A 26,704-nucleotide genomic window follows, 5' to 3' on the forward strand; every position below is an offset into this window, starting at 1 on the left:
GTAAAATTACAACCTCTTATAGCTGTGTTCAGTATATCATATGTATCATTAACAGCTCAATCTCCACCTCCGCTGCTGGTCATGTCCCAATGTCAGTGCTCACTACAGTCAAGTCAGATTGGGCCATACTCCATACATTCACATGGAGTTTGTCAAACATGAGCAAGAAAACCTCCTGCTGATCACTGCCCTTCAGCTGATGTATCTACACTCCATGTTGATTCAATTTAGAAGCACTGGGAGAGATAAAAGCATATCATCTACTCTTGAGTCGATGAATTTCGAACCCATCATGAAGTGTGAGTTGGTAATACCATCACGGACCTGAGAAACATTGCTGCCAGACTAGGCTTACAACAGGGTAACTAATACAAGGAAAATGTCAACTTGACATCACCCTTGTTGGTGTATGTGTTGGAGATTAACCTGACCATAGCAGTACTGGTGGGAACAACTAATGTTCTACTTTCACATTGAGGTGGCCTTCCTTCCTTCCTTCAAATTGTGAAGCATTGCCATTGTACTAACAGGGGTTGATTCCAAACTGATGCAACAACTCTAAACTGAATGTCTCATAGGATAAAGGCACATGGAACTACAGATTCTGGTTCACAAAAAGAGACACAACATGCTGGAGTAACAATAGGTCAGGCAGCATCTCGGGAGAACATGGATAAGCAACGTTTCGGGTCGGGGGGCCTCAGACTAATTGTAGTAGGAAGCAGAATATAGAACTGAGGCGGAAACATGGACAAGAACTGAGGTGGAAAGCTTGGAAAGTGATAGGTGGATACAGGTGAAGAGGACGTGATTGACAGATGGTTGGACAAAGACCAGAGATGAGAGGACAAAAAACTGTGATATAAGGATAGAAGAGGTGGGAAATATGAAGATAGATGAAAAATGCTGGAGTAACTCAGCACAACAAGCAGCATCTCTGGACCGAAGGGATAGGTGACGTTTCGGGCGGAGGCCTTTCTTCAGAATGAAATTTGAAGTCAGCTGAAGGGATATAAGTGGAAGGGGGTGTGAATTGGGGAAATGGGGGTGGGTTTGTGGGAAAAATGGGTTGGGTGTGGTGGTATAATAAATTTCAAGGACTATCAGTGGCACAGACATTTCATTGCAGTTCGTAAACTCACAAGTCCATATTGTTATCACTATTATTATTTGACCAGGAGACTACATTCCGGTCCAATAAAGGCTAGTTCAGTTTAGTTTAGAGCCCTTCGGCCTACTAAGTCCTCGACGACCATCGATCCCGCACAATAACACTATGATAATTTACAATTATACCAAGCCAATTAATCTACAAACCTGTATGTCTTTGGAGTATGGAAGGAAACTGGAGCACCCGCAGAAAATTCACGCTGATAATGGGGAGAATGTACAAACTACGTACAGACAGCATCCGTAGTCAGGATTGAACCCGGGTCTCTGGCACTGTAAGACAGCAACTCTACTGCTGCGCCACCGTTCCGGCCATAGAATACTTGGACTAAGAGCAAACACAAGTTAAACTGAAGTGCCAAATTGGTGAAAACATTGTACAAGACTTTGCAATGGGGTTTTGAAAGAACTAATAATCCTTCAACCAGCAGAACAGATCAACGCTCTGTAGTCTCACCCATTCACTCATAAATGGAGTGGAAAGCTACACAGTGAACGAAAGAAAGCATGTTGAACATCGCCATCCTCAACACATTATATCAAGATGAGCGAGTAATTGACCTTGGTCTCCTCTGGAGAAACCCAGCTTCACACATGCCAGCCTGGCCAATTTATTTGTAGACACGTGACTGGAGATGCTGAAATCTTATGGCTAGTTTTCACGGGGCGACTCGACGCAAGATGTAGCCAGAGTGGAGTGGTCGTGGTCTAGCACGATATCACATGATATAACGGGGGGGTAGACAAAGAGTTCCCACGGTACTCGGCAATTCTGTCATTTTTGCGAGTGACTTGTCCGTCTCCCGATCTTTCCCGTTAATCGTGAATGAACATCGTGGACTGTAGTGTAGTTAATCACGTGGCACAAATGATGTTCCTTTGTTGTCACACACTATATTGTTTTTTTTCACCCGAGCTCTTTAATGAGCTGAAGAATAATCTGTGTTTTTTTCGTCTCTCTCTCTCTCTCTCTCTCTCTCTCTCTCTCTCTCTCTCGTCTCTCTCTCTCCTCTCTCTCTCTCTCTCTCTCTCTCTCTCTCTCTCTCTCCTCTCTCTCTCTCTCTCTCCCTCTCCCCTCTCTCTCCCCCTCTCCCCCTCCCTCCCCCCTCCCCCTCTCCCCCTCCCCCCCCCCTCCCCCCCCCTCTCCACTCCCCCCCTCTCCCCCCCTCTCCCCCTCTCTCCCTCTCCCCTCCCCCTCTCCCCCTCTCTCCCTCTCTCTCCCTCTCCCTCACAGGCATGACTGGAGGAACTCCGCAGGCCAGGCAGCATTTACGGAGGGAAATGGACAGGCGACCCATTTTTCAGGCTGCCTTATGTCTCTCTCACCCCCCCCCCCCCTCCCCCCCCCACTCCCACCCACACACACGAATGCTGGAGAAACTCAGCGGGTGCAGCGGGGCCGAAACGTTGTCTATTTCCTTCATTCCATAGATGCTGCTGCACCCGCGGAGTTTCTCCAGCATTCGTGTGTGTGGGTGGGAGTGGGGGGGGGGAGAGACATAAGGCAGCCTGAAGAATGGGTCGCCTGTCCATATCCCTCCGTAAATGCTGCCTGGCCCGCGGAGTTCCTCCATTCATTCCTGTGTGAGAGGGAGGGAGGGAGAGAGAGAGAGAGCGAGGCACACACAAGGTGAATTCGAAATCTCACCTGCATCAGTGACAGACACCCACCGCCAGTAAATGAAGACACTCCCATCTGTCTCCCCCTCCTCTCCCTCGACTCCCCCACCTTTCCCTCCCAACTCCAGTCCCGTCCCGACCCCCTGGGAAACTGAAGGGTTCCCGCTATAATTAAAGAGTTCCCATGGTAGACTGTAAAACTGGGACCCTGGTTCTGGACTCCCCCAACATCGGGAACATTCTTCCTCCATCTAGCTTGTCCAATCCTGTAGATACGATTAGACAGGTATCTAGTTATTTAATTCAATTAATGATTTCTATCGCCCAGCCTCTCATCTTTCAATCGGGTTCGGCCAGGAAGGAACTGCAGATGCTGGATTAAAATGAAGATAGACACAACATGTAGCTCAGCGGGACAAGCAGCATATCAGAAGGGTCTCGACCCGAAATATCACCCATTCCTTCTCTCCAAAGATGCTGCCTGCCGTCGAACTCATTCTCTTTAAACCGGCATCTGCTGTTCCTTCCGACACATACACAAGAAATAAGCAACTTTTCGTGCCGAAGCGTTGCCTATTTCCTTTGTTCCATAGATGCTGCTGCACCTGCTGAGTTTCTCCAGCATTTGTGTGTGTGGGTGGGAGTTGGGGGGGTGGGGGTGTAGAGAGATAAGGCAGCCTGAGGAAAGGCTCGCCTGTCAATTTCCCTCCGTAGATGCTGCCTGGCCCGCGGAGTTCCTCCAGTTAGAAACTGCTTTCAGACAAAAAGAGACACACTGACATTAATGAAATGCTTGTTAGCTAGTTTTATTAGATTTGTATGTAAATAGCAAACAGGCTGGATTCACTCTATCCAACTTCCGGGTTCACCGTTCGCAGGAGTTCCCACGGTGACCGCAAGAGTTACTACGGATATCGCACTGGCCACTACGTTCATAAAATGTTGCAATGCTCAACCACAAGTGTACAAGTCACTCTTGGACAAATTCAAACATGTTTGAATTTTCTCCCGAGTACCCAAGTTACACGATTACCTGCCGTTAGCGCCACGGTGGTCCACGAATGCCGTACTGTTATCGCACGAGGTTCCCACGATGTTAAACTCTGGTTACCTCTTGCGTCAAATCGCCCCGTGAAAAGGGGGTTTTAGTAATAAAAACAAACTGCTGGAGGATCTTAGAGGGTCAGGCAACATCCTGTGAGGGAAATGGACAAATGACGTTTCAGGTCGGGAACATTCTTCAGAGTCAAGAAAGGTTGCGATGTGAAATGGCAACTGCCTACGTCCCCCACAGATGCCGCCTAACCCACTGATTTTCCCCAGCAGTTTGTTTTTTAGTCAATATATGCCTGATTGCCTCCAATATCAGCAAACAGTTGAATTTACTGGATAACTACATTCTGTCCATTATGCTGGAGCCACACTGAAAAACATGCCTCATTGCAGTCTGCCTGTTCTCCTGCAACTGCAGTACTGGCCTCCATCCACCAGGGAAGATCACACAGTTGTTCATTGTCTATTATTGCTATGTGTAGTGAAAGGGTTTTTGCATGCAATCCAAACAGATTAGATTTTCTCTTCATAAATGTAATCAAATCAAACTCAAGTACAATAGAACAAAGGGGAAGATGTAGAGAGGAGCATACTGTTCACAGCTTTGTAGTGGACCAGTTCCAAAGTCCAATGTAAACAATGGGGTAGAGGTGAATCGGACAGTACCCTGGTTTATGGAAGGACCATTCAGAAGCCTGATAACAGAGGGGAAGAAGCTGTTCCTGAATCTAATGGTTCGCGCTATCAAGCTTCTGTACCTTCTGCTGAACGGGAACAGGGAGAAGAAGGAATAACCAGGGTGGGCCAAGTCAATAGCCTCAACTCCATAATATTGCTGGAAGATTTACGTATATTGGTGCCATATATGACGCTCAAGCATCTATAGCGGTTTCATCAAGGACCTTCCGCCCATCACAAGGGTAGAAAGAAGAATGTTACTGAACAGACTGAACAGATACATTTAAAATTAATCACATTGAGACTGCAGCAGGGCATGCACAACCTTCAGGGCCACGCTTAGAAATAGCAAATAATGTTCACACCACACAGATGGCTTTCTCCAACAGCATTAAGGTCCCGATTCAACCCCCAGATTTTTAACCTTTATTTATAATCTTAATTTACAACCTACCTAGAAACATTGTTAACGAGAGCATGGCAGAAGCTGGGTATTCTGGAGTGAGTGACTTGTCTCTTAACTTTACCAGTTCCAGGCATCAGTTAGGAGTTTAATTTAAATGTCTTTACTCGCCTTAGTAGAGATTCAACAGAACTCAAGAAGTTCAACGCCAACAATACAAACCAGCCTGAAGAAGGGTCTCGACCCAAAACGTCACCTATTCCTTTTCACCAGTGAGGATGTCTGACCCACTGAATTACTCCAGCTTCTTGTGTCCATTGCATTTGTTAAACATTCACCACATTCATCAGATGTGGGCCATGGTTGCAGATTATATGATAGACAATAGACAATAGGTGCAGAAGTAGGCCACTCGGCCCTTCGAACCAGCACCACCATTCAATGTGATCATGGCTGATCATCCCCAATCAGTACCCCGTTCATGCCTTCTCCCCTTATCCCCTGACTCCGCTATTTTTAAGAACCCTATCTAGCTCTCTCTTGAAAGCATCCCAAGAACCTGCCTCCACTGCCCTCTGAGGCAGATAATTCCACAGACGCACCACTCTCTGTGAGAAAAAGTGTTTCCTCGTTTCCGTTCTAAATGGCTTACCTCTGATTCTTAAACTGTGGCCACCGGAACTGGACTCCTCCAACATTGGTAACATGTTTCCTGCCTCCAGCGTGTCCAAACCCTTAAAAATCTTATATGTTTCAATAAGATATCCTCGCATCCTTCTAAACTCCAGAGTGTACAAGCCCAGCTACTCCATTCTCTCAGGATATGACAGTCCTGCCATCCCGGGAATTAACCTTGATCTTTTAGTCATAGGAAGCATTAACAAAGGCTCTTTGACAGGATCTCCCAAACCCTTGCTTCATAAAGGACAAAGGGAGCAAGTGTAGACAAGAAACTGCAGATGCTGGAATCTTGAGCTAAACACACAGTGCTGGCGGAACTCAACGAATCAGGCAACATTTATGGAGCAAATAGACAGATGATGGTTTGGGTCAGGATCCTCTACAGACTGATTTGAATAGAGAGGTGAAAGATGGAGAAGAGGTGGGGGCGCACAAAGCCTGGCAAGTAATAGGTGGATACGGAGGAAGCTTGATTGGCAGATGGGTGGAGTAAGTGACAAAGTCTAGAAGTTAATAGGAGATGATAGGATGTTTGAAAAGGAGTGAAGAGGAGGAGTGAAATGTAAAGCTGTGGGGACTGGGAGATGATGGGATAGAGAATAGAGGTGGGATTAAAGGGAAATGGGGGATACGGATGGAGGATGAATTTACAAGGCGCAAGAAAAAAGGACCAGGGTGACTTGGGGCGAGGATGTGATGGAAGAAACATGTACGCTCTGGGATGGGGTGGGGGCGGGGGGGTGGGAGTGGTCAGGCGAAAAAGGTGTGTAGGGGAGGGATTATGAAATCCCTCATAGTTCATAGTGTAAATTTTAGAGATACTGAGTAGGAACAGGCCCACCATGTCCGCGCTGACCAGCGATCCCCGCACATTAACACTATCCTACACACACTGGGGACAATTTATAAAATTACCATCAAACATGTACGTCTTTGGAGTTGGGGAGGAAACCAGATTAGCTGGAGATCTTGGAGAAAACCCACGAAAAATCACGGGGAGAACGTCCAAACTCTGTGCAGACAGCACCCGTAGTCAGGATTAAACCCGGGTCTCTGGCGCCATAAGCCAGCAACTCTACCGCTGCACCACCGTGCCGCCCAATGTTCATGCCATTGGGTTGTAAGCTACTCAAGTGGACTAGGAGGTGCTGTTCCTCCTCTGTGCGTGTGACCTCACTCTGGCAATGGAGGAGGTCCAGGCCAGAAGCGGTAATGGGAAGGGGTGTTAAAACAGTTAGCGGCCGGGAGATCCAACAGGACTCGGCGGACCGAGTCTATGTGTATGGTGAAACCATCTAGTCTATGCTTGGTCTGGCCGATGTACATGAGGCCACATTAGGAGCACCGAATGCAGGTTTGGGGGGAGAGGTGGTTAGAGGATGTGTACATGAACCTCTTTCTCATTTGGAAGGGCTTTTGGGGGCCCCTGAATGGAGGTGAGAGAGGGAGTGTAGGCATGGTGTTACATCTCATGATCTTATACACCTACAAAAGTGCGCCCCTCATCCTCCTACAAGATCACCTCTCATCCTCCGTGCAAGTCCTGCTTACAACGAGTGTAATTGGAGAATTAAATTCTGCATAGTCTTGCTCAGGAAATTAGCATGACTGTAGATCACTACCTCTGTCTAAAGATCTTGAGGAATGAGCATTAAATACTGCCTCTGTCAGCAATGCCAACATTATGAATAAAAAAGTTAAAATGATCAATTGACAGGGTAGCACGGTGGCGCAGTGGTAACGTCGTTGCCTTACAGCGCCAACGACTTGGGTTCGATCCTGACTACAGGTGTTGTCTGTACGGAGTTTGTACCTTTTCCCAGTGACTGCGTGGGTTTTCATGGTGCTCCAATTTCCTCCCACACTCCAAAAACGTACAGGTTTGTAGGTTAATTGGCTTTTGTAAAATTTGAGAATTATTCCTAGTGTGCGGGGGATCGCTGGTCAGTGTGGTCTCGGTGGAACGAAGGGCCTGTTTCCAAGTTGCATCTCTAAACTAAACTAATCCATGGCACAGTTTGAACTCGTTTTTTCCCGAGTTTTCTCTGCCTGCATGAAACTATGTCTACCATTAGAATAAATCTGGAAATCACTTGAAATTCATGAATGCTCTGTATTTGCAGAAAACAGTTAATAGTCCATGTATAATCATGGCCTCAGTGTGGCAGGAGCACAGAGAGTCATCTTTAGGCATCGCAAATCTTTCAAATTAAACAATAAAGATAACACAAATTGCAAATTCAAGTGTTTCAAGGCCAAAACTTCTTTTGTCAGTTCATGCAGCAAGCTAACAAAATTAGTCCAGGATTTGGCACCAAAACATACAGGTGCTTCCTGTGTTTTACTGAAGCATGTACTTGTTGAGATGAGAAAGTTAAAGATAACATGTCAACTTTTTTCAGTTGGTAGGATCTTGCTATTAAGTCAGAATGATGAGGACACAGGCTGGTTAGACTTCACCCACTGAGGTGTTGTTGAGTGTACCTGCCCTCATCAAGCTGTGGGCTTGAAGAGGGGAGATGTCTAACTGTGACTTCTTCAGCACTGGCTCTTTGGTGGCACGGTGGCACAGCGGGTGAGTTGCTGCCTTACAGCGCCAGAGACCCAGGTTCTATCCTGACTACGGGTGTTGTCTGTACGGAGTTTGTGCGTTCTCCTGTGACCGCGTGGATTTTCACCGGGTGCTCCGGTTTCCTCCCCACTCCAAAGACGTACAGGTTTGTAGGTTAATTGGCTTCGGTAAAGATTGAAAATTGTCCCAAGTGTGTAGAATAGTGTTTGTGTGTGGGGATCGCAGGTCGGCACAAACTCGGTGGGCTGAGGGCCTGTTTCCGCACCATATCTCTAAACTAAACGAAACAACGATGTAATGCTGGATTGGTTTAGGCACATAAAGAGGAACAGTAAGCCGGAAATTGCACTGCCACTTTTGCAGAATGATTTATAGATGTAGCTGTGGGCTGAAGCCTTCTCCCCACAGGCATCTCATGCAGCTTGACTTTGATGTCAGAAACCATCAAAGAGGGAGTGGAGGGCTGATAGCATTGTTACCACCACGGGTTCCTGACTCTATCTGTACATTGAACTCTCCATTTTAGGTAACTTAGCAGCAATGCCTCTCCCCTTTTTTCACCTCCTCCCTTCCCTGCACCCCATTTGGATGTGCACCCATGTACACCCATGTACACCCATCTGCCAGTCAATATCCCACCTCATGTATACGCCTATCACTTTCTTGGATTTGTTCTGCCCCAATCCAGCCTTCTCCTCACCCCTCCCCCCCCATGACAATCAGTCTGAAGAAGGGTCCCAACATGAAATGCTGCCTATCTATATCATCTAGAGATGCTGCCCGGCCCATTGAGTCCGAAGGGCCTCGACCCGAAACGCTGCCTATTCCTTCGCTCCATAGATGCTGCCTCACCCACTGAGTTTCTCCGGCATTTTTGTCTACCTTCCATTATTCTAGCATCTGCAGTTCTTTCTTAAATATTGAGTTCCTCCAGCACTTTGTGCCATTTTTATGTGAACCAGCATCTGCCGTTCCTTGTGTCTGCATCTGTGAATTCCTTTTCGATCATGCCTTGTCATTTTGGGGCAAGATATCCCCATCACTTGCTCCTTAGGTCTTACTGAAAATGACCGTGGGATTGTTGTATTCTTTAATTCCCTCTGGTAGCTTTCTGAAAATGTGGTGCCTTCCTTGTTACATTTTAATCCACATATCCAATTATTTTTCATTTCTGATAGGAACAACAATGTTTTTTAGTGTCATGCTTGGAACCATTTGAATCTGGATTTGAAATTGTGAATAATTATCTAAAATGGTTTGGGCAATAATGTAGAATGTAAATTACCACAACTAAATAATGGCTGATATATAGTTTGAAGGAACTACAGATGCTGGTTTACAAAATAAGGCACGAGGATCTCAGTGGGTCAGGCAGCATCTGTGGAGAACATGGATAGGTGACGTTTTGGGTCAGGACCCATCTTCAGACATGCTATCAATGTCTATTGAAGAAAATTATCCCATTTGCACTGTGCCTCTCATTGTTGAGAGCGGCCTGGACAATGTAGGCCACCAATTGTGAGTTGCATATATGATTGTCTTTCTCTTCCTGTACTGCATTGATTCTGTTGGACATCGTTCAACAGGAAATCACGGATAGCTACTTGCTGAGTAGAACTGATCTATTCTGCATTAAGCTAATTAGTTTGCATTTATGAAACAATTGTTATAGATGTGACATAGAGAGATTATTTCAGACTCTCACTGAAACTTAGCTTGCACTAATCGCAAAATTGAAAAATGGGAAATTAGATTGTGCGAGTGCATGTGAGCAGTTGCATGTGGTGAAACCGTGCTGACAATGCCTGACATTGTTTTTGCGATGAGCAGATGATTTTGTGGCATTCTTTTTGTGTTGTTGGTTCAAGAGAATATTGGCGGGCAGAGTGTTAAAGGTTGGAAACAGACAGCTTCTGAGCAAAGAGAAATAGTTAATAAATCCACACAAATATTAATGGTTTCCTTTTTACTCAGATGCTGTCTGATCTGTCGAATCTCTCCAGTGTGTTTTGTTGGTATTGACATTTTTTCAATGGTGTTGGTTAAGGTGCAAGTATTAACCTGGACATTAGAAGCAACCTCCATGCTTTGCAAATAAAGGCAAGGTTATTTTACATTTCCTTGCAAGAAACATAGAAACATAGAAACATAGAAATTAGGTGCAGGAGTAGGCCATTCGGCCCTTCGAGCTTGCACCGCCATTCAATATGATCATGGCTGATCATCCACATCAGTATCCTGTACCTACCTTCTCTCCATACCCCCTGATCCTTTTAGCCACAAGGGCCACATCTAACTCCCTCTTAAATATAGTCAATGAACTGGCCTCAACTACGTTCTGTGGCAGTGATAATTCCAGAGAGTTCACCACTCTCTGTGTGAAAAAAGTTTTTCTCATCTCGGTCCAAAACGATTTCCCCCTTATCCTTAAACTGTGACCCCTTGTTCTGGACTTCCCCAACATCGGGAACAATTTTCCTGCATCTAGCCTGTCCTACACCTTAAAAATGTTGTAAGTTTCTATAAGATCCCCCCTCAATCTTCTAAGAGCATACAGAGCCCGTAGTTTAACCTCTCATCCGAAAGATAGCATCTCAGACACTGTAGCACTGCACAGTACACGCTTGCTCTCTGCAGACACAAGAGACTGCAGATGCTGGAACCCTGAGCAAAATCAAAGTGTTGGGGGAACTCACTGGGCCAGGCTGCATCTGTGGAGTAAATGGGCAGACAAGCTTTGGTTGAAACTCTTCATCAGACTGACGATCACAACATGGTTCAATAGCAGGAGAGGAGCAAGAACCACAGGGGGGAGAAGTGAGAGAGGATCTCACAGAACTAGTCCAAGAGAGCAGCTGAACTAGTTCAAAGTAGAGTCCAAAAATGATTTTAGACCCAAGACTCTGTCAATTCCCTCTACAGATGCTGCCTGGCCCATTGAATTCCTCCAGCACTCTGCTTATTGGTCAGGTTGGTTTTCTGCCAATGGTTAAATGACCTCTCAATGTCATATTAAAGGAAATTATTTTATGAACAGAAGCTAAAGCTATGTTGGCCTGGATTTCACGATAAAACCACCAGTGTGGAACGTGAAGCTACATGCTTATGACTCAGAAATTAGAATGCTAGTGAGAGCCTTGGTTGTCAGACTGCACAATCCAACAGCGAGTGGTGGAAACATTTTCATAACTTTTGAAATTTTGGATGCTGTTAACCATACGTACTGAGCAATGTTCAGCCGATTTTCTTGTAGCTTCTGCCTATTTGTTTTGTTGGTTGGCATGTTGGCAATGGTGTTGGTAGTGAGCATAGTGTTAGTCTGCAAGATGGCACAGGGTACTGGTCAGATGGTAAGAGGGGCAAGGCAATAGCAGATGGAATTAAATCCTGATAAGTGCGAGGTGATACAGTTAACTAAGATATTTTAAAACATTTGGAATGACGAGGGGACGTTGATTCACCTCAGATTGACACCAAATGCTGGAGTAACTCAGAGGGTCAGGCAACATCTCTGAAGAAAAATAATTGCTGATGTTTCAGGATGAGACCCTTCTTCAGATCCGAAGCGTCAACTATTCCTTTTCTCCAGAGATGCTGCCTGAGTAACTCCAGCTTTGAGTGTCTATCTTCAGAGTAAACCAGGATCTGCAGTTCCTTCTTACACATTGACTGATCTCAGCCTGGACGTCATAGTGGGGTGGTTGGTGGAGCCGCTGCCTCATAGCACCTGAGACGAGGGTTTGATCCCGACCCTGAGTGCTGTCTGTGTGGAGTTTGCACATTCTCCCTCCAGGTGCTCCGTTTTCCTCCCACTTCTCAAAGATGTGTGGGTTTGTGAGTTAATTGGCTTCTGTAAATTACCCTTGGTGTGTAGGGGACATCTCTGGAGAGAAGGAATGGGAGACCCGAAATGTCACACGTTCCTTCTCTCCAGAGATGTTGCCTGTCCCGCTGGGTTACTCCAGCATTTCCTGTCTATCTTCAGCTTAAACCAGCATCTGCAGTTCCTTCCCACATACCCAGTGTGTAGGGAGTGGATAAGAAAGTGGGATAACATAGAACTAGTGTTAGGTGATCGATGGTCGGCGTGGACTCGGTGGATCGAAGGGCCTGTTTCCATGCTACATCTTGAAACTAAAGTAAACAAAACTAAAATCACAATGTGTTTCAGACCTTAATGAGGTCAGATCCATCACTGGTCCTGACTGGAAGTATGCAGAGTGGGCAGCTGGTATGTCAACACTTGTGTATCATTGATTTAACACTTTCCGTACTAAATTAAGTCACAAAGATCTCACTAGTGCCAAAGGGCTGATCTCCTGCTGTCCCAGAAGTCACAGGCTCCTTGTCCCGTGGTCATGCTGTTTGATACAGCATGGAGCCAGCGTAGTCTCAGCATGGAGCCTGCCCCTTACTCTGTGGGCATTCTGTTTACCCAGCATGGTGCCAGGGTAGTCTCTACATGGAGCCTGCCCTGCCCAGCTCAGCACAGAGCTGCTGTGTGTACAGAACCTGCACCAGGCTATGTCAGCTGGGCACCTTCCACCCTTAAGCTCCCAAATGTTGAAGCTGTCATTCATTGCATATTCAAAAAGTGTGAAATCCTTAAAATACACTTAAAAGGCATATAGCCATAGTGTTTTCTTTGCACTTATTAAGTTATGATGCATTAATAACATCTGCATTCACATGTGTAAGAATGATGAAGGTTCTCATGAAGGGCTCTGATGCAGGGTCCCAAGCCGGAACGTAACCTAATCATTTTCTGCAGTTATGCTGCCTGACCCGCTGAATTGCTACAGCATTTTGTGTCTACCTATATTCAAATCTTGGTTATCTGTCATTAGCTGACTTTGACACGTGTTGGTTCATGAGAAGCAGTCCGACTGTTCCTATGGCCTAACCCCACCACCAAAGTGAAAGACTGTGTCTTATCCTGCTCTGGTCATATCTGAATTTATAGCATTCAGAGGAGTTGTTTCTTCAGCGCTTCCATTATCGCATGGTGGTGACAGGATCTGCCATGTGCTTCAAACTGCAGAGCCACGCTGAACCCATTCTACTTGCGTCAGTGAAGATTGTTGGGCACCTCAAATTGACCATGTTTTGTGGCATGATGCATCAGGAAAGTTATAGAGCTCAGACTGGGGAAAAGTCATCTCCTTTTTGTCAGGTCGAGATAGTCAGTTATTGAAGGTTTGGCCGCCACAGTGACGCAGCGGTAGATTTGCAAGCGCTAGAGACGTTGACTGCGGGTGCTGTCTGTATGGAGGATTCAATCCTGACTGCGCGTGCTGTCTGTATGGAATTTGTTTGTATTCCATGTCCGCAAGGGTTTTCTCTGGGTGCTCCGGATTCCTCACACACTCTGAAGACGTACAGGTTTGTAGCTTAATTGCTTTTGGTAAAATTGTCCCCAGTGTGTAGGATAGTACTAGTGTATGGGATGATTCCTGGTCGGCACAGACTTGGTGGGCCGAAGGGCCTGTTTCCACGTGGTATCTCCAAAGTAAAGCCAAAATTTCAATGATATGAATAAGTCTGAAGAAGGGTCTCGACACGAAACGTCACCCATTCCTTCTCCCCAGAGATGCTGCCTGTCCTGCTGAGTTATGCCAGCTTTTTGTGTCTATCTTTGATTTTGGGTATGTTTATTATTGTCACATGTACCAATGTACAGTATTTTGGTGAAACCTAGACATCAAAGAGTTTGTATTCACCTCGTGTTTTCACAATGATAGCCAAGGAGGCTGCAGGTGGAAAGCCAGGTTTTTGAAGCAGCTCTTTTGATGACTGGAAGCGTTCTCAATGCTACCTACGTCTTACGTCAGGGCAGCCCGTTGAACTGCGTACAAGATGACTATCATACTCAAGATGGTTGTTTAGCGATATCAGAATGTTTTACAGGAATAGAGGAGGGTGAATAGTGGTTTTTGATTTGATTTGATTTGATTCAATATATTGTCATTGCACTGTTCAGTGCAACAAAATGGTTTAGCCTGCAGTCATAACATAGAATAAATAACAAACACTCAACACAGTTTAAAGTCCCAAAGTCATTGTCTCTTCCCTCCTTGCTCTCCCTCTGCGCTGAGGCAATCCAAGCCTCCGATGTTGTGACCCCGCCGGGTGATGGTAAGTAAGTCCCGCGGCTGAATCCGTGCTCCGCAAATGGGCCGGTTCAAACTCCGCGGCCCGGGGCGGTCGAAGCTGCCGAAGCTGCCGTCTTCCAGTTCATTGGACGCAGCTGTAGTTGCGGGAGCTCCGGAAAACAGAACTTGAGCTCCCGATGATGTCGTCCACTGGCCCGCGGCCGAGCCTCCGAGGCTCCAAAGTCGGGTCGGAAGTTGGGTCGCACCACAACCACAGCCCCGAAGTCGGCCAGCCTCGCGTTGGTAAGTCCTGGCTGGCTCTGCCTCCGCAGCCTCGAGGTCGGTCGCAGTTGGAGGCCGCCAGCTCCGCGATAGGCCTCAGCGCAGACGGACACGGAGACGGGGGATACGGCAGGAAAGGTCGCATTATCCCCCTTATCCTTAAGCTGTGACCCCATGTTAGGGAAGTCCAGGACATACACAACTCACAGCTTAAGGATAAAAAACGGGGGAAAAACAAAAAACAGAAAACAAACGAGATGAGAGAACTTTTTGCAACAGAGAGTGGTGAATCTCTGGAACTCTCTGCCACAGAGGGAAGTGAGAGGCCAGTTCAAGGGCTATGCAAGTAAGAGGGAGTTACCCAGACCTTGTGGCTAAGGGGATCAGGGGGTATGGAGAGAAGGCAGGTACGGATACTGAGTGGATATCACCATGATCATATTGAAAACGCGGTGCAGGCTCGAAGGGCCAATGGCAGTCCTGCACCTAATTTCTATGTTTCTATGTTTCTATGCATCCCCCCTGAAGGAAGAGTCAAAAAACATGTTACCCCCCCCCCCCCCCCCCCCACGCATACACAACTAAATAAACCGAAATAAACTGTAAAAACGGGACAAGAGAAAAACAAAAAACAGAAAAGACAAACGGACTGCAGGCGAGCCGCAGCTGCAAGGCAGGTCTGGTCTTCCTGTGAGGAGGAAACTGCTGGTCACCTAGATCCAGAGAGAAGTGAGATGAATTGTCAAGGTTCATGCAAGTAAGCAGCAAGACCCAGGCAACACCCAGACTCTGTCAGAAAATGTGTGAAGGAAGGAACAACAGATGCTGGCATACGCCAAAGATAGATACAAAAAGCTGGAGTAACTCAGTGGGTCAGGCAGCATCTTCTCTGAATTACTCCAGCCTTTTGTGTTAAACTTCGGTGCAAACCAGCATCCGTAGTTCCTTCCTTCACATTTTGTCTGCTCCACTGCAAAATCTTCTCAAGGTATGCCTACTTTGAAGAAGTTCTCCTCCTCTCGCCGATGAGCAATCTGCGACATCCCCTCTTGCTGCTCCCTCTTTGTGGTTCCTCCTGCTCTCTGTGCTGAGAACCACTCTGATCTGTTAATATCATTGCAATTAGCTCAAAACCCTGCAAAGGCCTATATAACAACAACAACAACTATATAACAACCTTTACCACATGTGCTGCAGAAAGTTAAGAAAGCTATTCCCTTCTCGAGCAATCAGACTAGACCATTAAATGCTGATCTGCTGGGGATGCTCAGAAATGCCCATATATTCCCTATTCCATGAAAACTACTCAAGTCTATGGGACCCTTGAGGACTTTGTTTAACCCAGGGTCTCCCAAACCTCACTCCACATGTATTACCCAAACCCAGACAGGTTGGAGGCTCCAATATTGAACAAAGATATAACATAGACACAGGCCCTTGGTATATAGAACATGGAATTGAAATATTTATTAGAAGATTTCAGAGACTTAAGGAATGAGGCTTTTTGCCTTTTCTTATCTATTTTATGACATGGTGAAAGTTTGGCTCAATATTGTGAAAGGTTGCTTTTGCTGACAATGCACTATTAATATGGTATTTGTTTCACAATAATATTCACAATGACGAGTTGATGCTTTGCACGAGTTCTCATTGAATGATATTTCCTGTTATGATTCTAGTTTCGATCTGTACCAGATCTACCTTGCCGGACAGATGACAAAGACAAGATGTGTTATTATACCTAAACTGTAGACTTGTTTTATGTTGCCAGTTTTTTTTAAATATTTAGATATTTGCATTCTGATTCTTCCCTTTGCTTTAAATATTGTACTTGAGTTTAACTTCTTTGCATTTATATATGACCGTATCTGACCTGATTGGATAGCAGGCAAAACAACACCTTTCCCTGTACCTTAGTACAAGTGACAATAAGAAACCAAAACCTATATTTTTCATCCCATCGCTATTATGTATGCAGTAGATTCACTATTTCTTGTTAGGTTTTAATTTAACAGTTCATTTAACAATTACATTAATTGTTCAAAACGCTTTGCAATGTGTGGCATAGTTGCGCAATGATAGAGTTGCTGCCTTACAGCGCCAGAGACCCAGGTTCGAACCTGACTATGGGTGCTGTCTTGGTGCAGAGTTTGTATGTTCAACCTGTGACCATGTGGGTTTTCCCCGGATGCTCCATTTTCCTCCCACACCCTGAAGATGTACAAGTTTTAGGTTACGTGTAGGAACAAACTGCAAATGCTACTTTACACCGAAGATAGACACCGAATGCTAGAGTAACTCAGCAGGTCAGGCAGCATCTCTGGAGAACAGAAATAGGTGACATTTCGGGTCGAGTCCTTCATCAGACCCTTCATCAGTTTTTAGGTTAATTGGCTTTGGGAAGTTGTAAAACTGTTCCCAGTGTGTGTAGGTTAGTGTACAGGGTGATTGCTGATCGGCGCGGACTTGGTGGGCCGAAAGACCTGTTTCCACACTGTATCTCTGTCTAAATTTGAGTGTCTGAGTAATTCTTAGTAATGCGTAAAGCTTTGATGAAAAGGAACCCATGCCAGTAGTGAAGGTGATAGCAATTTACTGTGGAGTGCTATTGAGCAAGTGGCAGACGGAACCAGCTCATATTAGTTAAGTTGGTAGTGGTTCTTTTGAAGCTGTGCCAGTGAAGGGGTAGTTCCTCCCACAATGTCACACATCCTCAGCTGCCTGTGCCAATCTGCTTCTCATTCCCATTCCCACCGCGCCCTCTCATCCCCTGGCCTTTTTCACAGCCCAGATGAGGCCAAATGCAAACTGGGGGAACAGCACCTCAAAATCCATCTTGATAGCCTACATCCTGATGGCATATACATTGAATTATCAACATTCAGGTAACCCACACCCCCTTTGACCCTTTCTCTCTCCTACTGATCTACTCCAAACCTGTCACACACACCTTTCTTCCACCTACCTATCATCCAGTTTCTTTCCCATCCCCTACCCACTTGCCTGTGGTTCTCTCACATACTTCTCCCACTGGGTCCTCTTCCTTTCTTCCCATTTCCCACTTCCTTTATTTTGTTCCATGGCTCTCCTTACTTTCCTTTCATTGAACATAAAGCATAGATCAGTACAGCACAGGAACAGGCCATTTGACCCATAACGTCCCAGCCAAACATCATGCCAAGACCAACTCTAATTTTGTTTAAGAAGGAACTGCAGATGCTGGAAAATCGACGGTAGACAAAAGTGCTGGAGAAACTCAGCGGGTGCAGCAGCATCTATAGAGCGAATGAAATCGGCAATGTTTCGGGCCGAACCCCTTCTTCAGTCTGAGTTTCTCCACAACTTTTGTCTACCAACTCTTATATGCCTGAACAAAATCAATTTCCCTCCATTCCCCGCATGTCTATGTTCCTATTCAAAAGTCTATTGAATGTCACCATCATATCCTCCTTAACCATCACCCGCTCCAGTGTGTTCCAGGCACTCACCAACCTCTCTGTAAAAATACATGCTCTGCACATCTGCTTTAAACAATCCATTTCCCTCTACTAACAGTCTCCTGGCAGAACTTGTCCTCACCCTCAACCACTTCTCCCTTGACTCCTCTCACTTTCTTCAAGTAAAAGGTGTAGCCATGGCACCCACACGGGCCCCAGTAATGCCTGCCTTTTTGTCGGTTAAGTCCAACAGTCTTTGTTCCAAATATATACTGGTATCATCCCTCAACTCTTTCTCTGCTACACCAAGACTGCCACCTACACCCATGCAGAGCCCATTGATATCATTAACTTTACCACCAATTTCCACCCTACACTTAAATGCACTTGGACTACCTCTGACACCTCTCTCCCCTTTCATAGAAACATAGAAAACAGGTGCAGGAGGAGGCCATTCTGCCCTTCGAGCCAGCACCATCATTCAATGTGATCGTGGCTGATCGTCCCCAATCAATAATCCGTGCCTGCCTTCTCCCCATATCCCTTGATTCCACTAGCCCCTAGAGCTCTAACTCTCTCTTAAATCTATCCAGTGATTTGGCCTCCACTGCTCTCTGTGGCAGGGAATTCCACAAATTTACAACTTTCATGGTGAAAAAGTTTTTTCTCACCTCAGTCTTAAATGGCTTCCCCTTTATTCTAAGATTGTGGCCCCTGGTTCTGGACTCGCCCAACATTGAGAACATTTTTCCTGCATCTAGCTTGTCCAGTCCTTTTATAATTATATATGTTTCTATAAGATCCTCACTCATCCTTCTAAACTCCAGTGAATACAAGCCTAGTCTTTTCAATCTTTCCTCATATGACAGTCCCACCATCCTTGGGATCAATCTCGTGAACCTATGCTGCACTGCCTCAATCACAAGGATGTCCTTCCTCAAATTAGGAGACCTAAACTGTACACAATACTCCAGATGTGGTTTTACCAGAGCCCTATACAACTGCAGAAGAACCTCATTACTCCTATATTGAAATCTTTCTTGATCTCTGTGGTTCCATCACAAGGGATAGACTAGCAACTAATGTCTACAACAAACCTCCAGACTCTTATTGTTATATGGTCCACACTTCCACCCTGCCTCTTGCAGTGAGGATATCCCCGATTATCAATTCCTCCGTCTCCGTCAGATCTGGTCCCGAGATGAGGCTTTGCATTCCTGAGTGTCGTATTTCTATTCCCCCTTCTGCCATAGATGGATCCATCAGCTGCATCTCGTCTGTGTCTGGGTAGTTCTGTTCTTTCTCCCTCTCCCCCCAGGTAGGACAAGCAGAGTTCTCCGTGTCCTCATCTTCCACCCCACCAGCGTCTGCATCCAACACATCATCGTCTGACACTTTCAACAGTACACAAAGAATTGCCATGTTTCTGGTGCTCACAAAGTTCCAATGTTCTTAAGGGTGCAGTCTTATCATGATATAAAGGCCCATTGTCCTAGCGGCACCGATCCCCTCCTTAGTCCGCTACCATCATGAAATGGACCTTTGTCCAATGTCCATCACCGTTGCCGGCTCCCTCCACCCTCCTCGCCTGTTCCTGATCTTCGGGTCAATCAGGAGATGAGCCTCAGACGACTCCAGTAGGTTCCCAGTTTTGTAGCGGGTGACCCAGGCCTGCTGTTGAGGTGAGGCCGTGACTGTCCAGGAGCTTCTGGGTCAAAGATGATGCATTATCTGTATCTATTCCCCTCGTGCTTTCACACACTTCTATAAAATCAACCTATAGTCACCAGTGATCCAAGGAATAAAGTCCCAGTCTACCCAACTGCTTACAGCTCAGGCCCTCAAGTTTTGTGTAGCTTTGTTTAGAGATACAGTGTGGATACTGGCCATTCGGCTCACCAAGTCCTCGCCAACCTGCGATCACCCTCACACTAGTTCTATCCCACATACTAGGGACAATTTACAGAAATCAAATAACCAACAAAACTGCATGCCTTTTGAATGTGGGAGGAACCTGTAGCACCCGGAGAAAACCTACGCAGGTCACGGTAAGAGTGTACAAACTCCATAGTCAGGATCGAACCCAGGTCACTGATGCTGTAAGGCAGCAACTCTATCGTAGTGCCTCGTAAATCTTCTCTGCAGTCCATTCCATCTTAAAGGTATTGGTCCTATAGCAAGGTGACCAAAACTGAACACCATACTCGAAATGTGGCCTCACCAACACCCTGAACCAGGTAACATAACATCCCAATTTGTATACTAAGTACCTGACTGATAAAGGCCAATGTACATGTGACGCCACTGTCAAGGAACTATATCCCTCTCCTCTAGGATCCCTGTGTTCTGCAACATTCCCGAGAGCCCTACCATTCACCGTGAAGGTCCCGCCCTGGTTTGACTTCCCAAACGGCCACTTATCTGCACTAAGGGCCTGTCCCACTTTCACGACCTAATTCACGACCTCTGCCGAGTTTGCCCTTGACTCGTACTCGCAGCATGGTCGTCACGAGGTCGTAGGAGGTTGTGGGAGGACGTAGGTAGGGCGTAGCAGGTTGTGATGCTAGTTGTAGGTACTCGTGGCATCAAGTAGGTTGGGGCGTTTTTTCTAGCATGATGAAAAATGTCCACGAGTAAAATAGGAGGAGAATTAGGTCGTGAAAGTGGGACAATCCCTTAAAACTCCATGAACCGTTTCTCAGCCCACTTGCCCAGCTGATCAAAATCCTGCTGTATATTTTGATAACTGAATTCATATTTAGATATTTTGCTGAAGATATATTTACATTTATAAGTCTGCCCAGAAATATAATTTGCAATTCTGACGGAAGGAAACTCAGGCCTGTCAAAATTGATAGTTGCACTGGTATATGGTACATGGTACATGGACCATGTATGTGTAGGAAAGAACTGTAGATGCTGGTTTAAATCGAAGGTAGACTCAAAATGCTGGAGTAACTCAGCAGGACAGGCAGCGTCTCTGGAGAGAAGGAATGGGTGACGTTTCGGGTCGAGACCCTTTTTCAGACATGATACATGTATTTGGAACGGCAATGAGGTACTGCAAGTGACTACATCGTTATGGCTAGTTTTCACGGGGCGACTTGACGCAAGATGTAGCCAGAGTGGAGTGGTCATGGTCTAGCACGATATCACACGATATAACGGGGGTAGAGTAAAGAGTTCCCACGGTACTCGGCAATTCTGTCATTTTTGCGAGTGACTTGTCCGTCTCCCGATCTTTCCCGTTAATCGTGAATGAACATCGTGGACTGTAGTGTAGTTAATCACGTGGCACAAATGATGTTACTTTGTTGTCACACACTAAATTGTTTTATTTCGCCCGAGCCCTTTAATGAGCTGAAGAATAATCTGTTTTTTTAGACAAATGTTGTTTGGTGTGATGCACCTTCTCTCAATATGTGCAAGAAGTCATCTTTTTATTTTGTCAAATATGAATAAAGACTGTGTCTCACATTGACCGTGATGATTGTGTTATTTTATGATCTACTGAGAGGTGAAACTTTCAGTCTGAAGAAGGCTCTCGACCCGAAACGCCACCCGTTCCTTCTCTCCAGAGATGCTGCCTGTCCCGCTGAGTTGCTCCAAGCAACTGGTGTCTATCTTCAAAGGACTGACCAGGACTGCCTCTCTCTCTCTCTCTCTCTCTCTCTCTCCTCCCTCCCTCCCTCTCACACAGGCATGACTGGAGGAACTCCGCGGGCCAGGCAGCATCTACGGAGGGAAATGGACAGGCGACCCATTCTTCAGGCTGCCTTATGTCTCTGTCCCCCCCCCCCCCCCCCCAACTCCCACCCACACACACGAATGCTGGAGCAACTCAGCGGGTGCAGCGGGGCCGAAACGTTGTCTATTTCCTTCGTTCCATAGATGCCATAGATGCTGCTGCACCCGCGGAGTTTCTCCAGCATTCGCGTGTGTAGGTGGAAGTTGGGGGGGGGGGGGGGGGGAGACATAAGGCAGCCTGAAGAATGGGTCGCCTGTCCATTTCCCTCCGTAAATGCTGCCTGGCCCGCGGAGTTCCTCCATTCATGCCTGTGTGAGAGTGAGGGAGGGAGAGAGAGAGAGAGAGAGAGAGGCACACACAAGGTGGATGCGAAATCTCACCTGCCTGTTTCAGTGACAGACACCCACCGCCAGTAAATGAAGACACCCCCATCTGTCTCCCCCTCCTCTCCCCCGACTCCCCCCCCTTTCCCTCCCAACTCCAGTCCCGTCCCGACCCCCTGGGAAACTGAAGGTTTCCCGCTATAATTAAAGAGTTCCCACGGTAGACTGTAAAACTGGGACCCTGGTTCTGGACTCCCCCAACATCGGGAACATTCTTCCTCCATCTAGCCTGTCCAATCCTGTAGATACGATTAGACAGGTATCTAGTTATTTAATTCAATTAATGATTTCTATCGCCCAGCCTCTCATCTTTCAATCGGGTTCGGCCAGGAAGGAACTGCAGATGCTGGATTAAAACGAAGATAGACACAACATGTAGCTCAGCGGGACAAGCAGCATATCAGAAGGGTCTCGACCCGAAATGTCACCCATTCCTTCTCCCCAAAGATGCTGCCTGCCGTCGAACTCATTCTCTTTAAACCGGCATCTGCTGTTCCTTCCGACACATACACAAGAAATAAGCAACTTTTCGGGCCGAAACGTTGCCTATTTCCTTTGTTCCATAGATGCTGCTGCACCCGCTGAGTTTCTCCAGCATTTGTGTGTGTGGGTGGGAGTTGGGGGGGTAGAGAGATAAGGCAGCCTGAGGAAAGGCTCGCCTGTCAATTTCCCTCCGTAGATGCTGCCTGGCCCGCGGAGTTCCTCCAGTTAGAAACTGCTTTCAGACAAAAAGAGACACACTGACATTAATGAAATGCTTGTTAGCTAGTTTTATTAGATTTGCATGTAAATAGCAAACTGGCTGGATTCACTCTATCCAACTTCCAGGTTCACCGTTCGCAGGAGTTCCCACGGCAACCGCAAGAGTTACTACGGATATCGCACTGGCCACTACGTTCATAAAATGTTGCAATGCTCAACCACAAGTGCACAAGTCACTCTTGGACAAATTCAAACATGTTTGAATTTTCTCCCGAGTACCCAAGTTACACGATTACCTGCCGTTAGCGCCACGGTGGTCCACGAATGCCGTACTGTTATCGCACGAGGTTCCCACGATGTTAAACTCTGGTTACCTCTTGCGTCAAGTCGCCCCGTGAAAAGGGGGTTTTAAGCCCAGTTGCATATGGCTGACATTCAGTTTAGTTTGCAATCCAGGACATTCTCCCACTGATTCAGCGGACAGCCCCTCGACAATATATGGCCTGAGTCAATGCAGAAGGATCCCAAGATAGGCAGCAGGCCAGGCAGCATCTCTGGAGAGAAGGGATGGATAACAGGTGAAGGACTTTCATTCCTGTGGAGGCTTTGTTATTCACTGTAGGATAAGCCTCTATCCAGAGATGCTGGCTGACCCGCTGAGTTACTCCAGCATTTTGTGACGGTCTTCGGTGTAAACCAGCATCTGCAGTTCCTTCCTGCACAGAAGGATCCTGAGTTTGACTTCCAATCTGTGGTGAGTTTGATGTCAGTGGGAGCAGCAGTATAGTTCAGCTCAACCTGAAGGAATAAAATGCACGCAGTATCCTTGCACAGTTCTCTGGCCCATTCTGGAAATGAGCCCTACCTGGTGTCAGTGTGTATTTGTGATTGAGTATAAATACAAGCAAGGTAGGGATTGAATTCAACCAAAAAAACATAACTAGATGCACAGAATCTCTTGCCCAGAGTAGGGGAATATAGGACCAGAAGACATACTGTAGGTTCAAGGTGAAGGAAAAAAGATTTAATAGGAATCTGAGGGGCAACTTTTTCACACAAAGGGTGGTGGGTGTATGGAACAAGCTGCTTGGGGAGATCATTGAGGCTGGGACTAACCCAAAGTTTAAGAAACAGTTAGACAGGTACATGGATAGGACAAGTTTGGAGGGATATGGACCAAGCGCAAGCAAGTGGGACGAGGGTAGCTGGGACATGTTGGCCGGTGTAGGCAAGTTGGGCCAAAGGGCCTGTTTCCAAACTGTATCGCTCTGACTCTACGACTCTATAATGTCATCCAGGATTGAATAGCCTTCTATAAGCACGTGTATGAAATATGATTGCCATTGCTGAGTTCCTGGAAATGAACACATTCACTGGACTGTCTCCAGTAACAAGATTTGTCGCAAAGGCCTGTGTCCTCTGGAATGAGGTACTGACTGATGTTTCTTCTTTTTTACAGAAATGTTTTGCTCTTCTTCAAAGGAACCCCGGTGAAAGCACTGAGTTTGGTTTGGAGATGTCTACAGCCACAGGGCAAGTTCTTGTTCAGGTTGAATATAACTATCAATATACGGCACGGGATGGGAGACTCATCTCTATTAACCAAAACGAGATATACATTCTCCTTTCAAGAACCAATGACCACTGGTGGCACGTTAAGAAGGACAACCAATCTAAACCATTCTACTTGCCAGCACACTATGTGAGGGAATTGGCTACGGAAAGGGCTGTTTCCCCTGTCATTCCTTCCCTGGTGGCACCCGACGATAATCAAAACCAAAATATTGGAGAGGTGAGCAGGACTCAAAGTATCTTTAAAAACCATTGGGATGTTGGGAAAGATCAGGTACATTACCAAGAGAAACAAGGGCACAGAGATGACAATTCCCACCCAATTGTGGAGAAAGAAAACCAGCCTAACATAAGTCCAACTAAACCCAAGGATTCTTCATTGTGTCTACGAATCAATGACAACTCTCCTACACACCTTCGCTTAAATCCTTCACAGTGCTCTGATGTGTCACCAGATTTGACATTATGTTACAGTGAAGTGAACAGAGCCTTTGCAAAGAATAAAGAATCCATTAATAAAAGGTTGATCTCTACCGGTGCACCAAAGCAAAGTTCCACAGTCAGGATCCGCTCCAAACATCAAGAGAATTATGCACATAGACTTAGCCTAGGAATGCTCCACCCTGCACAGCTAGCAGTTCATCCAGGAGATCTCGGTCTTAACCTTGGACTCAATAAGGCAAAAGATACTGGGTCTTCAGAAAAAGTCAATTCCGTTCGATGTTCCAGCTTTAGCCACGGAGTCACTTCTAAACGGCATTCGAATGTAGAAATCGCTGGTGAGATATTGGGACATACAAAGGTGGTGGAAACAAAGAACTCGTCCCTTCCTCGAGCACGACCTTCAGATAATGAAAATGTTTATGAATCAATACCAGACCTATCAAAGCCAAAGACTAAATCACGAAAGGAAAAGTGTCATGATATATCAAAGGTAAGTTCACACAAGAATGATATTGGTATTTGCTGGTTGGAAATCCATGTGTCATTGGGTCAGGTTTTGGAAGAGACCAGACTTTAAATTGTAGACCATGTAGACCATTTTTCTTCTCTGTGTATTTGTGTGACTGGAGATAGACACTAAATTCTGGAGTAACTCAGCGGGACAGGCAGCATCTTTAGATAGAAGGAATGGGTGATGTTTTGGGTTGAGACTTCTTCATACTCATTTGCTGCCTTTCCTGAGTTTTTATTGCATCTAATGTTTATTGGATGTAACTTTCGCAGTTTCTTTGCTCGGACTGTCAGTTCTATCTCCCTTGGAAATATTATGATAAATTACTGCTCAGTTTTAAACAGCATTAATTATGATACAATACAATACGAGACGATAGAATTTTATTAATCCCAGGAGGAAAATTGATCTGCCAACAGTTATAAAAACACAAAATACATGAAACATTAAATTAAAGTGATGAGTGGAAAGGATTGGGGATGTGCAAAGATTGGGGAGGAGGGAGTCAGTCTACCCCACGACAGAAGGGGAGGAGTTGTACCTTTTGATAGCCACTGGGAAGAAGGATCCCCTGCGGCATTCTGTCCTGCTTCTTGGTGGAACTAGTATTTTCCTCAGGTTGGCCAGTGTGTCATGGAGGGGGTGAGCTGTATTGTCCAGGATGCTCTGAAGTTTCAGGAGCATCCTCCCCTTGAAGACCACCTCCCATGAATCCAACTCTGCCCCCAGGATGGAGCCAGCCTTCCTGACGAGTTTGTTGATCCTATTGGCGTCCGCAGCCTTCATCCTGCTGACCCAGCGCACGGCAGCAAATAAGATGGCCGATTGGTGGAACATCTGCAGCATCTTACGGCAGATGTTGAAGGATTGAAGCCTTCTCAAAAAATACAGCCTGAAAGCCCTGTCCCACTGTACGAGTTCATTCAAAGAGTTCTCCCGAGTTTGTCCTGATTCGAGCTCGGAGATTTACGGTAATGGCCGCTCGTAGGTACTCGGGGCCCTCTTTGCTCCTATATTCGATTCCTCTTGTTATAAACGCCAAAATGCCGTTTGCTTTCTTCACTGCCTGCTGTACCTGCATGCTTAATTTCATAGACTGATGTACAAGGACCCCCCAGATCCCGTTGTACTTCCCCTTTTCCCAGCTTGACGCCATTTAGATAGTAATCTGCCTTCCTGTTTTTCCTACCAAAGTGGATAACCTCACATTTATCTGCATTAAACTTCATCTGCCATGCATCTACCTGCCCACTCCCCCAACCTTTCCAAGTCACCCTGCATCCTCATAGCATCCTCCTCACAGTTCACACTGCCACCCAGTTTTGTGTCATCTGCAAATTTGCTAATGTTACATTG

The 26,704-nt window shown here is 46.1% G+C and overlaps 1 protein-coding gene across 4 annotated transcripts in view; it reads left to right on the top strand.

Annotated features, from left to right (window-relative positions):
- LOC129710404 (rho GTPase-activating protein 27-like) overlaps nucleotides 1-26,704 on the top strand; it is a 257,949-nt gene that overhangs the window by 38,874 nt on the left and 192,371 nt on the right. Inside the window, exon 2 of one of the 4 annotated variants that reach the window (XM_055657383.1) lies at nucleotides 24,281-25,327. In XM_055657383.1, coding sequence (XP_055513358.1) covers nucleotides 24,338-25,327 — 990 coding nt within the window. In that variant the 5' untranslated portion in view covers nucleotides 24,281-24,337. Of the gene's footprint in view, nucleotides 1-24,122; nucleotides 25,328-26,704 lie in introns of those variants that run through there. The other 3 variants (XM_055657379.1, XM_055657380.1, XM_055657381.1) reach the window with 3 other exon arrangements.

Source organism: Leucoraja erinacea, chromosome 27 (assembly GCF_028641065.1).
Source record: "Leucoraja erinacea ecotype New England chromosome 27, Leri_hhj_1, whole genome shotgun sequence".
In the NCBI taxonomy this organism is placed as follows: Eukaryota; Metazoa; Chordata; class Chondrichthyes; order Rajiformes; family Rajidae; genus Leucoraja; species Leucoraja erinaceus.